This window comes from Mustelus asterias, chromosome 14, assembly GCF_964213995.1.
Source record: "Mustelus asterias chromosome 14, sMusAst1.hap1.1, whole genome shotgun sequence".
Taxonomy (NCBI): Eukaryota; Metazoa; Chordata; class Chondrichthyes; order Carcharhiniformes; family Triakidae; genus Mustelus; species Mustelus asterias.
The window spans coordinates 11,946,763-11,960,876 of NC_135814.1; the positions used below are offsets into that span (position 1 = coordinate 11,946,763).

The following is a 14,114-nucleotide window of genomic DNA, read 5'->3' on the forward strand; positions in this document are numbered from 1 at the left end:
TAATGGGGAAATGATAAAGCTCGGCACAACATCGTGGGCCGAAGGGCCTGTTCTGTGCTGTACTGTTCTATGTTTAATGAGGTCCCAGCTGGAAAATTTGCTGTGTTTTCCCACTGGCCTCCACACTGGGAAACACTTCACTTTCCCACCCATGGGAATTAGTCCCAAAATGGGACAACTCTACCCTGAGTCAAACCCATGTAATTGGAACTCACTTGGACGATGGCACCTGGTTCCTTCTCCTCCCACCCCGAGTTACGCTTCAGCCCCAAGGAAGTGTTCCTAATCTTGATACTGGACAGGCAACACATTCTTTAGCACTCACTCTCTTAGCTGGTGAGGGCAACATTTATCCCTTTAATAACACCGTCCCCTATTAAAACTGCATTCCTTTTCACAATCCCCACTTGAATGGCTTCCTGAACCATGGTGCATTGTCAGTTTGCTCATCCGCTCTGCAGCTCCTTCTCTCGCAAGCTGCAACACTATTGAACCTGGTGGAAATTGCAAGGCGCTGTTGCTCCTCTATCGCGATCCCTGGATCTCCACCCTGCCCATGGACCAAATGTAAAGTCCCTAGCTTGGGGTGCGAGTGCCTTCTCGGATGAAGTATCCAGGAAACCTTTCACTGCCTAATGTATCACAGCGTCTCGGTTCAGTCTCCAGCTCAACAGCTATGAACCATAAGACCATAAGATATAGGAGCAGAATTCAGCCACTCGAACCATCGAGTCTGCTCCGCCATTCAATCATGGCTGATATTTTTCTCATCCTCATTCTCCTGCCTTTTCCCCATAACCCCTGATCCCCTTATTAATCAAGAACCTATCTAACTCTGTCTTAAAGCCATTCAATGACCTGGCCTCCACAGCCTTCTGCGGCAAAGAGTTCCACAGATTCACCACTCTCTGGCTGAAGAAATTCCTCCTCATCTCTGTTTTAAAGGATCATTCCTTTAGTCTGAGGCTGTGCCCCCTGGTTCTAGTTTTTCCTACTAATGGAAACATCCTCTCCAGGTCCCAAGATTTTGGGGGCGGCGGGGGGAGACAAAACAGGACTTATCACTAATAACCAGAATGAAAATGATCAGATCAAATCCAGGTTTAGTTAGGAGAGGTTTTATTTCTACTGATTCCAGTTGGAAGTACACAAAAAATTATTGCTGTTTCCATACAAGTGTATATTACCTCATGATTACATGATTATTGTTGAGGATATATACTACACAGCAATAGCCACAGGGCTCATTTCTAGAGGTTGAGAAAAATCATGTGTATGTTTAATATTAATATGCATATTTCCTCTCCCTCCATAATGTGTGTTCTGGTCCAGAGAAGCTAGACATTTTTTTTAAAAAGAAAGAAGAGGAACCTTGACAGGAGAGAAACAATTCTCCAAAATAAAGCCGATTTCAAAATCCATTACCAAGGCCCAGAGTTGGAGATTCCATTGTCTTGGTTTTCAGTGAACATTCTCGGCCAAGAAGGGGAGATGATGTCAAGAGCTAGATTCAATGTCAGTTTACCACACAGGAATTGTTGCATAAATCGCAGGAGGATGTCAGGCACGGACATGGGAATTGGGTGCCGGAGTTTCCAACCGTCCAGCATTATTCTGAAATCGTCACAGTAATTCAAGATTCATCTCCTGGACACTGCCGTAAGCAATACGGGAGAAAAATTAGGAAGAGATTCGTTGCCCTTGAGCACTTTCATCTATTGGGAGAGGAGGGTTAGGGTAGTTTGATTAGACAAGATGCTTGGAGGCAGCGGGGAGACGGGGTAGGGGTGGTGGTGAATCAATTAATCTCCCAGGAATATATCAAAATCAACCCAGGAGGTTGAGGAAGAGCTTCATACAAAAATTGAAAAATAAAATTATCCCATTATCCGATATCCTTCATATTCTTAAAACACACAAAAAGTAAAAGGCACACAACATTCACAGTAAAATACTAAAAGCTCAAATAGAAATCGAAGGCTTGTGCAGTATTCAATAAAAAAAAAATATTGATTGAAAAATAGGTAACTTCATTTCCCTAATGTTACAGCACTTACATATACCAAGGCTTGTGGCAGGAAAAGGAAGAGATTCAGTGCACATCCACACAAGAGTCTAAAATGAGATCCATTCTACCATATCAAGGCTATGCGATATAAAATAAAGATACATCACTCATAGATTGACACACTTCATTGTGATCCGCTGCCACCCCACAGTGGTGATCCAATGTTGGTATTCTCTCAGTGTAACCAGTTAGAAAGCGCCATGGTTGGAGATGGCCCATCCCTCCTCTCCTTATCCCTTCATTCACTCCATGTGCCAACATAACTGCATCTGGACAAAATGGCTGTACTCCATACACACACACACAAACTGAGAGAGAGATCATTGAAGGCTTTCAATACTTTGTCACAGATGGACTTCAAATTGCATTCTCATTGAAACATTGGCGTAAGTTCACCTTACATAAGGCGATGGGTGTTTATCAGGAGAAGCTGATCTCACTCCTCTGTCATCACATGAACGGAGGATAATCATTGGGTGCTGTTAACTGCTAACTAACCCAACCCTCCGACATCACAAATGGAGGGCAAACACAGGGTGCTGCCTACTACTAACTACCCCACCATCGATCAGGAATGGAAACTAGGCCCTTACTACCTGGTCAGCATTACTCAGTTTCACAGCCTATATTGCTTGCTCCTACTGAACCAGAGGACTTCGCTTTGGTAAATATTTAAGTATGTATGGTCATACAATCTTTTACGATACCTCTGCTCCAAGCATGGAATACATAGTGAAAGTATTTACTAAGATTGGTGTTTAAAAATGTTCTGCATTGCAACCACCTGGCTCCAGATATAAAGTTTGAGGTCTGAAAGAAAGTTACTTTTGTTAGTGGTACATCAATATTTAGGTTTATCTCACTCCCATAAAGCAGGTTGTTAAAGGTAACAGGTTACACTAGTATAATGTCTGTACGCTGGCACTTTAGTGGTACTTTGGAAACACAATATAAAAAAAAACAATGTTGCAGGCGTGTATAGAATTGTCTTTTCCAAGAGCGTGTTGTCGTACGAGCAAATAAAGCACCAATGTCGTGACTTTCTCCCGGAAAGAGAGGAGTTAAAAATTAATTTGTCCACTTGTTATTTCTTTTCCCCCCCCCTCAGGAGGGAACAGCATGTCCTAGTTGTAGTGTTAACAATCAGCCACTAACTAACAGGACTGCCCGCTGTCAGATGAAGTATTCCTTCTTGCTTTCATCCACTGCGTCTTGGAAGTTGGGGTCATTTTTCAAAGCGGCATCCGCATTCTCTGCAAACTCTGTGCCCTTGGCTTCGTTGGTGTGATACGTGCCTTTGTGCCTGTACATGTAGCGGATTAGGACCACAAGAAGGCAAATGACCACAAAGACCACCGCAGCTATGATACCTGTTGGCAAAAAGTGGAAAGATTTAAGTGTCTCGGAAACAGATGCAGAAGAACATTCTTAACTGGTTCAGCACTGAGAAGTTACAACATAGTATTTACACATTAGAAAATGTTGGAATAATATACACAACCAACAACAGAACGAAAGGGGAAGAAATCAATTTAACATAGCGAGGAATGCATTCCCTCTAACGCTGGTGAAAGCAGATTCAATAGCCATTTTCAAAAACAAATGAAATAAATGTTTGAAGGGGAGGGCTTATGGGTTTGCTCAGAATGTTTGTTCTCCCAGTCTGCTGCCTGTGAGTTGGAAGCTGACTGAAAAATCTCAGCTGGCCTCCTTTAATTATCCTTAAATGGTCATTAAAAGCCTAATTTGCTACCCATCTGCTGGTGGGCAGTCTTGCCACTAGCAAACCCCCTCCCCCATCTCAATCCCAGGAAAATAGGCCTGGGGATGGGAATGGATCCAGGAAATGGGCATGCCATAGAAACATGGAAGATAGCAGGAGGGGGCCATTCGGCCCTTCGAACCTACTCCACCATTCATCACGATCATGGCCGATCGTCAAACTCAGTAGCCTAATCCTGCTTTCTCCCCGTAGCCTTTGATCCCATTCACCCCAAGTGCTATATCCTGCCGCCTCTTGAATACATTCAATGTTTTGGCATCCACCACTTCCTGGGGTAATGAATCCCACAGGCTCACCACGCTTTGGGTGAAGAAATATCTCCTCATCTCCATGCTAAATAGTCTACCCTGAATCCTCAGACTGTGACCTCTGGTTCTGGACACCCCCACCATCGGGAACATACTTCCTCCATCTACCATGTCGAGTCCTGTTAGAATTTTATGAGTCTCTCTGAGATCCCACCTCATTTGTCTGAACTCCAGTGAAAACAATCCTACCCTAGTCAATCTCTCCTCGTACATCAGTCCCGCCATCCCTGGAATTAGCCTGGTGACCATCCCCAGGCCAGTCGACAATGCTATTTTTAGTACCCACCCACCCATCTCTGTCCCAGGCCTGGCCAACGCTCCAAATCCAGTCCAGTGCATTTGGTCTTCCCAAAGTGCCGCTGAAAGGAAATTTCAACTCGGCCAATTCTTGGACCGGAATTCACCACTCCAGCCCTGCCACCTCTGAAAGCAAGAACGGAGAATTTGGCATTCAGCCAAGTCTCCACTCGCAGCAGCGGAACCGGACAATTCCAGCTACAGGCAAGGTTGGAGAATTCCAGCCTTAGTGTCAGATGAGCTACACAAACAAATAAAGTGCTTCTGGAAGTGCATTATAGCAAAACAAAAGTCATATCGCCACTGTCTCTATTAAGCAGGTGACATGATAATAAAATCCTCTAGGAACTTGGCAATTTGAAACACGTTTAACAAAAGCCCTCTTGTTTTCAAGATCCACTGGATAGGCATGTTGCTACGTTTGCAAACAAAATTGAAAATTCATTCCTGGAATAAACAGCTTGTCGTATGAGGAATGGTTGAGGACTCTGGGTCTGTACTCATTGGAGTTTTGAAGGATGAAGGGGAATCTTATTGAAACTTACAGGATACTGCGAGGTCTGGATAGAGTGGACGTGGAGAGGATGTTTCCACTAGTAGGAAAAACTAGAACCAGAGGACACAACCTCAGGCTAAAGGAACAATCCTTTAAAGCAGAGACGAGGAGGAATTTCTTTAGCCAGAGAGTGGTGAATCTGTGGAACTCTGCTGCAGAAGGCTGTGGAGGCCAGGTCATTGAGTGTCTTTAAGACAGAGATAGATAAGTTCTTGATTAATAAGAGGATCAGGGGTTATGGGGAAAAGGCAGGAGAATGGGGATGAGAAAAAAAATCAGCCATGATTGAATGGCGGAGCAGACTCGATGGGCTGAGTGGCCTAATTCTGCTCCAATGTCTATTGGTCTTATGAAAAAGATTGCGTCTGATTAAAAACTTGGCCCTTTGATGTTGACAATGTTAACAATTAACTTGATTGAGTTTCTGGAAGGGAATAAAGAAATGGAAAATCCTTTAGGGCTTGAACAATAAAACCTTGCAATGGCCAAATGCGATTCGTGAAGCCTTCTTTTGGGAAAAGTACTAATGTTGGCTCCAGTGCTGGAATAGATGAAAACGGAAAACAAAAACAATCTGGCAGTGACCATAAACCACTAACTTAATTCCAGGGTCCCAAAGCTGCCGTGTGGAAGGTTTGGCTTGATTGTGGTCTCATGAATGTGCTTCAAAATCATCTGATTGAATTACAGCTTCGGAAAATAATATACGAACAGTTGTAGGCCATTCAGCCCCTCGAGCCGGTTGCACCATTCAGCGATGTTGTGTCTGATCTGTGCCCGAACTCCAGGTACCTGCCATTGGTCCCTGTCCCTTAATACCTTTGCCTAACAAAAATTTATCCATCTCAGATTTAAAATTAGCAACAGATCTGGCATCAACTGCTGTTTGTGGAAGGTCCAAACCTCTACCACCCTTTGTGTGTAAACGTGCCCCCTAACATCTCTCCTGAATGATCAGGTCCTGATTTTTAGACTATGCCCCCTAGTTCCAGAATCTCCAACCAGTGAAATTAGTTTACCTTTATCTACCCTGTCTTTTTCTGTTAGTCCCTTGACAACTTCAATCAGATCACCCCTTAACCTTCTAAATTCTAGAGAAAACAGGTCTACTTTTTATAATCTCTGCTCATTATTAAACCTTTGCAAGTCCACGTATCACCATCAGACTTGCTTATTACAAATACATCTGTCTTAACCCACAATAAAAGGATACATACTTTCCAGATGTATCACAGCTCAAATGGCTTCTGCGCTAACCAAGACCACAAGAAACTACAAAGGGTTGTGAACGTAGCCCAGCCCATCACACAAACCAGCCTCCCATCCACTGACTCAGTCCACATTTCCCGCTGCCTCGGAAAAGCAGCCAGCATAATTAAGGACCCAAGCACCCTGGACATTCTCTCTTCTACCCTCTTCCATCAGGAAAAAGATACAAAAGTCTGAGATCAGAAAATGTGCGCCACTGAAATGTATACATCAACACCATGCTGAGCAGAGCATATAAAAACTGCATTCATCGTTGACCCAAACCGACTCAAGAACAGCTTCTTCCCTGCTGCCATCGGACTTTTGAATGGACCTACCATATATTCACTACATCCTAACATTGACAGTAACACTAAATTCTGTCTCCCTCCTTTCCTTCTCCCCTATGTACTCTATGAACTGTATGCTTTGTTTCTTGCGTGCTATCCAGACAATGCTTTTCCCTGTATTCCAATACATGTGACGGTAATAAATCATGATGTGGAGATGCCGGTGTTGGACTGGGGTAGGCAAGATGGTGTCACACGACACCAGGTCATAGTCCAACAAGTTTGGACTTGTTACAGGCGTAGGGGCGGCACAGTGGTTCGCATTGCTGCCTCACAGCTCCAGTGACCCTAGCCTCAGGTCACTGTCTGTGTGGAGTTTGCACATTCTCCCTGTGTCTGCGTGGGTTTCCTCCGGGTGCTCCTGTTTCCTCCCACAGTCCAAAGAAGTGCAGGTTAGGTTGATTGGCCATGATAAGTTGACCCTAGTGACAGAGGGATTAGCAGGGTAAATATGTGGGGTTACAGGAATAGGGCCTGGTTGGGATTGTGGTCGGTGCAGTCTCGATGGTTCGAATGGCCTCCTTCTGCACTGTAGGGATTCTATGAAGTTCATTTGAAATCAAATTTCAAATAATAAATCAAATCAAAAAAACATTTGCCCCTTATAAACTACAAAAAGATTAACCATTGCTGCACCTTCAGCAAGTTTGTCGCTTTAGTGTTGGGGTATACTGCGCTTGCCACAACGGTGCCACTGCTGCGACAACTTGATATTTTTACCCTTTACACTCCTTGCCGACTATCCCAAACATTAAGACAGCTTGAGTGAGGAAGTATTTTCTCACCCCATTTGTCAGTCCGAATTTACTTTGTGTCAACTTCAAACTTCCTCATTGAGCTCAGATCAATACATTGGATTTATGTTGGCTCAGAACATCTAATGGGCTGTCGACCTTGCACTGTTTTCAACTGGTTCATCTGGAGGTCACGGTACAGGGCTAGACCCAAAGGTAAGAAGCAAGATGAATGAGGAGTTAAAGCAAGCAAGTTAGAACACTGTCAAAGGGAAGATTCTAAAACACCATGACAACAGTGGCAAACTGTCTACAACACCATTCATTCCCACTCAAGATCAACCTCAAAAGCAGAACTGAAAAGTTGTACAAAATGTGTCAGCTAAAATGCTTCAATTACCAAAACTTTTAGGCTTCAAAATGATCATCGTCTCCCGATGATTAACAATTTTCCTTCTAAATTAATAAAGGTTTGTCACAAATAACTTTTCTTCTTGGTGTGAGGGGTGGTGGGAAGTATTTCTTTCAGGTTTAGAAATGATAGAATCCATATAGGAGGCAGCCATTCGGCCCATCAAGCGTGCATTGACAACAACCCTACACAGGCGCTATCCCTGTAGCCCTGTGCATTTACCCTAGCTAGCCTCCCTGACACTAAGGGGCAATTTAGCACGGACAATTCACCTAACCTGCACATCTTTGGACCACGGGAGGAAACCGGATCACCTGGAGGAAACCCACACAGACACAGGGAGAACGTGCAGACTCCACACAGACAGTGACCCAAGCCGGGAATCGAACCCGGGTCCCTGGCACTGAGGCAGCATTGCTAACCACTGTGCCACAAAGCAGTATTGCTTTAATCAATTAAAAATTGCTATTTTCAGCTCAGAGAGTTAGCTAGAGAAGTGGGGATCCAGACTTGATTCAGGGACTGACATCAGCAAAACTCAGCTCAGGGCAGCAGTTAGCTCAAATCACTCCAATTAAATTCAGGCAGGCTTTCCACTCCGAGAATCATAAATTTTACAGCACAGAAGGCATTGGCATAGTGGTATTGTTCATGGGATAATAGAATCCCTACAGTGCAGAAGGAGCCATTCGACCCATCGAGTCAGCACCGACCACAATCCCATCCAGGCCCTATCCTCATAACCCCGCATATTTACCCTGCTAATCCTCCTGACACTAGGGTCAATTTAGCATGGCCAATCAACCTAATCCGCACATCTTTGGACTGTGGAAGGAAACCCACGCAGACACGGGGAGAATGTGCAAACTCCACACAGACAGTGAGCCAAGGCTGGAATCGAACCTGGAGCCTTGGCGCTGTGAGCCAGCAGTGCTAATCACTGTGCCACTCTTGGAAAACAGCGAGACCAATGATTGAGGAACCAAGCACACCTTAATCTGATTTTACCTCCAATGACGGCCGAGTCACTCCTTATTGCCCATCCCTAGTTGCCCTTCAAAAGCTGGTAACTGATCTGATTGAAACTCCAACCCCAAATTCCTGCCTTTCAGCCCCTCGCTAATCAAGAATCTAACATAAAAGCAAAATACTGCGGATGCTGGAATCCGAAGCAAAAACAGAAAAATGCTGGAAAGTCTCAACAAGTCTGACAGCATCTGTGGAGAGAGAATAGAACCAACGTTTCGATTCTGGATGACCCTTCGTCAGAGCCGAGAGCAAAAAAAAAGGACAAGATTAATACTATGAGGGTGGGGTCAGGGGAGCTGTAATTGGAGAATCAGAAACACTACAGTACAGAAGCAGGCCATTCGGCCCATCGAGTCTGCACCGACAATAATCCCACCCCAGGCCCTATCCCCACAACCCCACACATTTACCCCACTAAGCCCTCTAACCTACACATCCTGGGACACTAAGGGGCAATTTAGCATGGCCAATGCACCTTACCCGCAAATCTTTGGACTGTGGGAGGAAACTGGAGCACCCGGAAAAAACCCACGCAGGCATGGGGAGAACGTGCAAACTCCATACAGACAATGACCCGAGCCGTGAATCAAACCCAGGCCCCTGGAGCTGTGAAGCAGCAGTGCTAACCATTGTGCCACCCTGCCGAAAGGGAAAGTAAATGAGGATGAAGGTTATAAGTGTCCATTAAGTGATCAGAATGTGTGAACAGCAGATAGAGATACAGATGGGTAAGGCAGTTGGCCTGAAGGGCTGGTGGGTGGGGGGGGGGGGGGGGGGGGGGGGGGGCAGTGGTGCAGATGAAGATCAAGAATTGAGAAGTGGAAATCTACCACCACATGGCCATCTCACCTTGTGTGCACTTAGTGACTGGGCCAGTAACAGACAGCGAGCCAAACAGATGGAGAGCAAGCAAACGTGCGAGCACTTTCACAGACACGAAAAGGTATTTATTAATCAAAAATTGTCCAGCAACCTCACGTCTGTAGCTAGCTCCCAAACTGTTTCTTTGCTTAGGAACCTCTCTCACCATGAGCGATTCCACACTGATTGGTTATGCAGACCATGAGACCCTTACTCTGCTGTGTTGTCCTAAAGGGACAATCCCCACATCCCTTCCCCTCAAATTCTTTGTACAATCTTCAATAACTAATTCACTCAGTTCTCACTAAATATCATATACAGGAGTTGGACAATTTTACGCAAGGTTATAGGTCTGAGTTCCACAATCACTTAGGAGAATTGCTTTATGTCTTGCCTCCTCCCCTATTTTGTTTTCTTGGAAATAATACCCAAGCCGCTCGATATATCGTACAAAGTCCTCTGTGGAGGAGTCAAATGGGTCTATGCACCAAGAGAGGCATTCTGGTGAGTACTTTCTTTTTCAGACTTTGGCCCAACACCTGTGAGTATCTTATTATGATCAGAGGTAATGTCAGTGTAAAAATACACTTTCAGAGACTTCATTAATGAACACAAAAGACATTTATTAATAAGAATTATACAGCAGCCTCAGCTATAGCTAGCTCCCAAAATGTCTCTTTTCCCAGGAGCGCCTCTCACCATGGGGTGATTCCAAAGTCCCAATTGCCATGGCCATGTGACTCTTATTCTGCTGTGTTGCCCTTAAAGGGCCAATCACCACAACGGACGCGAGCGAGCAAGACAGAAACACAGACGACATTAATTGAGATAGGAGACATGCAAAAAGCTGAGAGAGAGATTTGGTATAATTTAAAAAGCCAATTTGAGAAAGACATTTGAACAATTGCGTGGATCAGGAGTTACCTGGGATCTCACTGATTTGGGCAAGTGAGACAGAGCATGAAAAAAGATCATAGCAACGAGACAGAAACACAGATGGACATAGTTGGAAATTTCCTCCAGGAAGGAATCTGCAAATCCTGAGTTTATGGCATTAGTTCCAGTTTAGCAAAGAGACATGATCCCGAGAGAGCAAGAGGTTGCATGAAGTCACTGTTGGATTCATCACCAATCCACTGACATCACACTGCCTGCAGCATCCACCCTGCTTCCCGACTCTGCAACAACAAGGCAGCTGGAGACTTGAAGTTGTTGGGCTTTGCACCAAACATCCAGCTGGTGGATAACCCAAGGCTGTAAATTTGATTCTGTAACTGCATTGCTCTGATGATTTATGAAGCCAGAGTTATACCATTGAATTCCTGCCTAACTGGCTGCCTGCTGTCCTGCTCTCTGTCCAATACCTCCCCCTCGGTGAATCAGCCTTGTGTTCAGAGCCATCATTCTCTCATGTCTGAATAGAAACCTAGAAATTACAAATAGGAGCAGGCCATTCGGCCCTTCGAGTCTGCACCATCATTCAATATGGTGAATCAGTCCATCATGCAAACCAGCCTCCCATCCATTAACACTAACTACACTTCCCGCTGCCTCAAAAGCAGCCAACATAATTAAGGATCCCACACACCCTGGGCATACACTCTTCCATCGGGAAAAAGATACAGAAGGCGGAGGTCACGTACCAACCGACTCAAGAACAGCTTCTTCCCTGCTGCCGTCAGACTTTTGAATGGACCTAACTCGCACTAAGTTGATCTTTCTCTACACCCTAACTATGACTGCAACACAAAATTTTGCATTCTCTCCTTTTCTTCTCTATGAACAGTATGCTTTGTATGGATAGCGTGCAAGAAGCAATACTTTTCACTATATTCTAAAACATGTGACAATAATAAATCAAATATGATCATGACTGATCGTCAAATTCAATATCCTGATCCTCCTTTTCCCCATATCCCTTTATCCCCAAGAGCTATATCCAATTTCTTCTTGAAATCGCACAACGTTTTGGCCTCAACTACATTCTGTGGTGGTGAATTCCACACAATCACCACTCTCTGGGTGAAGAAATTTCTCCTCACGTCAAAATATCCTCAAAATATGACCCCTAGTTCTGGACTCCCCCCCCCCCACTCCCCACCATCTTGATCATGCTTCAAACTCCAAATCATCGAAATTCTGCTCAATACAGAAATCATTCTGCAGATTTATTTTTCTTTTAAATCTAGAATGGTTTCAGTATTCTCTTTTCACTCACAGACAGAATTAGCTTCATCACTCCCTCAAGACATTAGTTCATACTGGAAGGTAGCACTAATTCTCAGCCCCCTTTCCCGACGTGACCATCCCTCAGACCGGAGGTTACATATCATGAATGGCACTCAAACATATTTCAGGTGGATGAGTTCCAGGCTGTGCTCACTACTTAGAGAATAAAGTGAGCACTGGGAGTTCAGACTTCATTTGCTGGAACTTAGCTTCAGGGGTCAGAAGGGAGATTTTCAGTGCCCACATCCCAGGCATGGGACGGATGGCAGGAGCGATGGCGGAGGTGGGTGCGGGGGTGGTCATGGAATGTGCAGCATGACTGGTACTTGGTTAGGGTGGCACAGTGAAAGTGGTTAGCACGGCCATCTCACAGCACCAGGGGCCTGGATTTGATTCCCGGCTTGGGTCACTGTGTGTGGAGTTTGCACATTCTCCTCATGTCTGCGTGGGTTTCCTCTGGGTGCTCCGTTTTCCTCCCACAGTCCAAATAGGTTGATTGACCATGCTAAATTGCCACTTAGTGTCAGTGGAACTAGCACGGTAAATACATGAGGTAATGGGGATAGGGGCTGGGTGGGATTGTGGTCAGTGTAGACTCGATGGGCCGAATGGCCTCCTTCTGCACTATAGGGATTCTATGATTCCATGATTCTATAAGCAGGCTGAACCAGCTGACCTTTTCCTGGCTACATTGTGGCCAGCAGAATATGATACACTCGGACATCATGTACGAAAAGTTAATATTGCCATAGTCCCAGATGACCATCGATTGCTTTGAGGGGGTGATTTAACCTGAGGATTGTCATACCTCAAGCATGTATAACCTCAGTTGGTGCGGGAATCGAACCCACGCTGTTGGCATCGCTCTGTACCACAAACCAGCTGCACAGCCAGCTGAGCTAAACCGACCCCCAAAATTAGGTCATGCTCAGAAAGCCACTTGGGATGAGGTCCTCATACTTGGGAGCACTCCATGAGGGCTCAGCCCCACACTCTCCATTGGAGCGGAAATGCCTTGGCAAGATTTCCCTTGGAACACAATTGAAAATGTTCACAGTTTGTGTAAACTGCGCCTCTTTGCTCATTTCATTACATCATCCAAATCAATTTCCCCCAGGACATCGGCAATGTGGCACGGGGAACCATAATATTGCACACAGTCGCTCAGAGTATCATTACGGATCTATTTGCCTTAAAATGAGTTGACTTCTTGTTGGCTAATGAACTTCGAAGACAAACACCTTACCTCCAATGAGTGCAGAATCCATTCCGTCACTGTTACTCTCAGGCACGTCTTTTAAAGCAGTATTCACTATAATAGAGCACATCAGAGAATCAGTTCACTCAAATATCATCATTGGAAACTTCAGAGAGGTCAACACAATAATCATCAAGATCATAGAATCCCTACAATGCAAAAGAAGTCCATTCAGCCCATCGGGTCTGCACCAACTCTCTGACAGAGCATCTTAGCCAGGCCCACCCCCACCACCCTATCCCCACAACCCCACGCATTTACCCTGCTAATTCCCTTAACCTACATATCACTAAGTGACAATTTATCACGGCCAGCCACCTAATCTGCACATTTTTGGAGTGTGGGAGGAAACCCACGCAGACACGTGGAGAATGTGCAAACTCCACACAAACAGTAACACGAGGCCGGAATTGAACCTGGATCCCTGGCGCTGTGAGGCATCTGTGATAACCACTGCACACCCATGACAAATCTGCTGCCTGAACCCCAACATCACCCCCCCCACCCCAAAATAAATCTGAATAAGGAAGCCTTCTTGCAATTTGCATCAATTTCACCATTGGTATACTCTCAATATGGATTCAAGTCCTATTCCAGGATTTGACACTGTGCAGGGTGGTTCCAAGATACTGCACTGCTGTTGATAATGCCATAATGTCAATGAGATATTAAACTGCATTTACACTCAGGGCAACATTTAAAGGGGAGAGTTCCTTGTGCCCTTGTCAGCATTCTCCTCCAAATCAATGCTACCAGAAATAAATTCTGTGGTGGTGGTTGTACAACGGGGATGTTTTTGTTTTATTCTTTCACAGGTTATGGAAGTTGCTGGCTAGACCAGAATTTTAATTGCTCATATCTAATAATGGGTGGGGTGTCAGTTCCCATCATATGTTGGGCTTTGATAAAAGTTGACAGGAGAGCGTATGCATGTCTAAGATTGCAACACATATTGCACTTTTAAGCAATGTAACATTTATT

At 44.9% G+C, this 14,114-nt stretch overlaps 1 protein-coding gene across 4 annotated transcripts in view; it reads right to left on the reverse strand.

The window, feature by feature from the left end:
- Positions 1–1,358: 1,358 nt before the first annotated feature.
- LOC144503506 (glycophorin-C-like) overlaps positions 1,359–14,114 on the reverse strand; it is a 79,406-nt gene continuing 66,650 nt past the window's right edge. For all 4 annotated transcript variants that reach the window (XM_078227892.1, XM_078227895.1, XM_078227893.1 and 1 more), the window contains exons 3-4: positions 13,122–13,187; positions 1,359–3,438 (exon numbers count right to left, since the gene is read on the reverse strand). In XM_078227892.1, the coding sequence (XP_078084018.1) occupies positions 3,242–3,438; positions 13,122–13,187 (263 nt within the window). In that variant the 3' untranslated portion in view covers positions 1,359–3,241. The remainder of the gene's footprint in view (positions 3,439–13,121; positions 13,188–14,114) is intronic.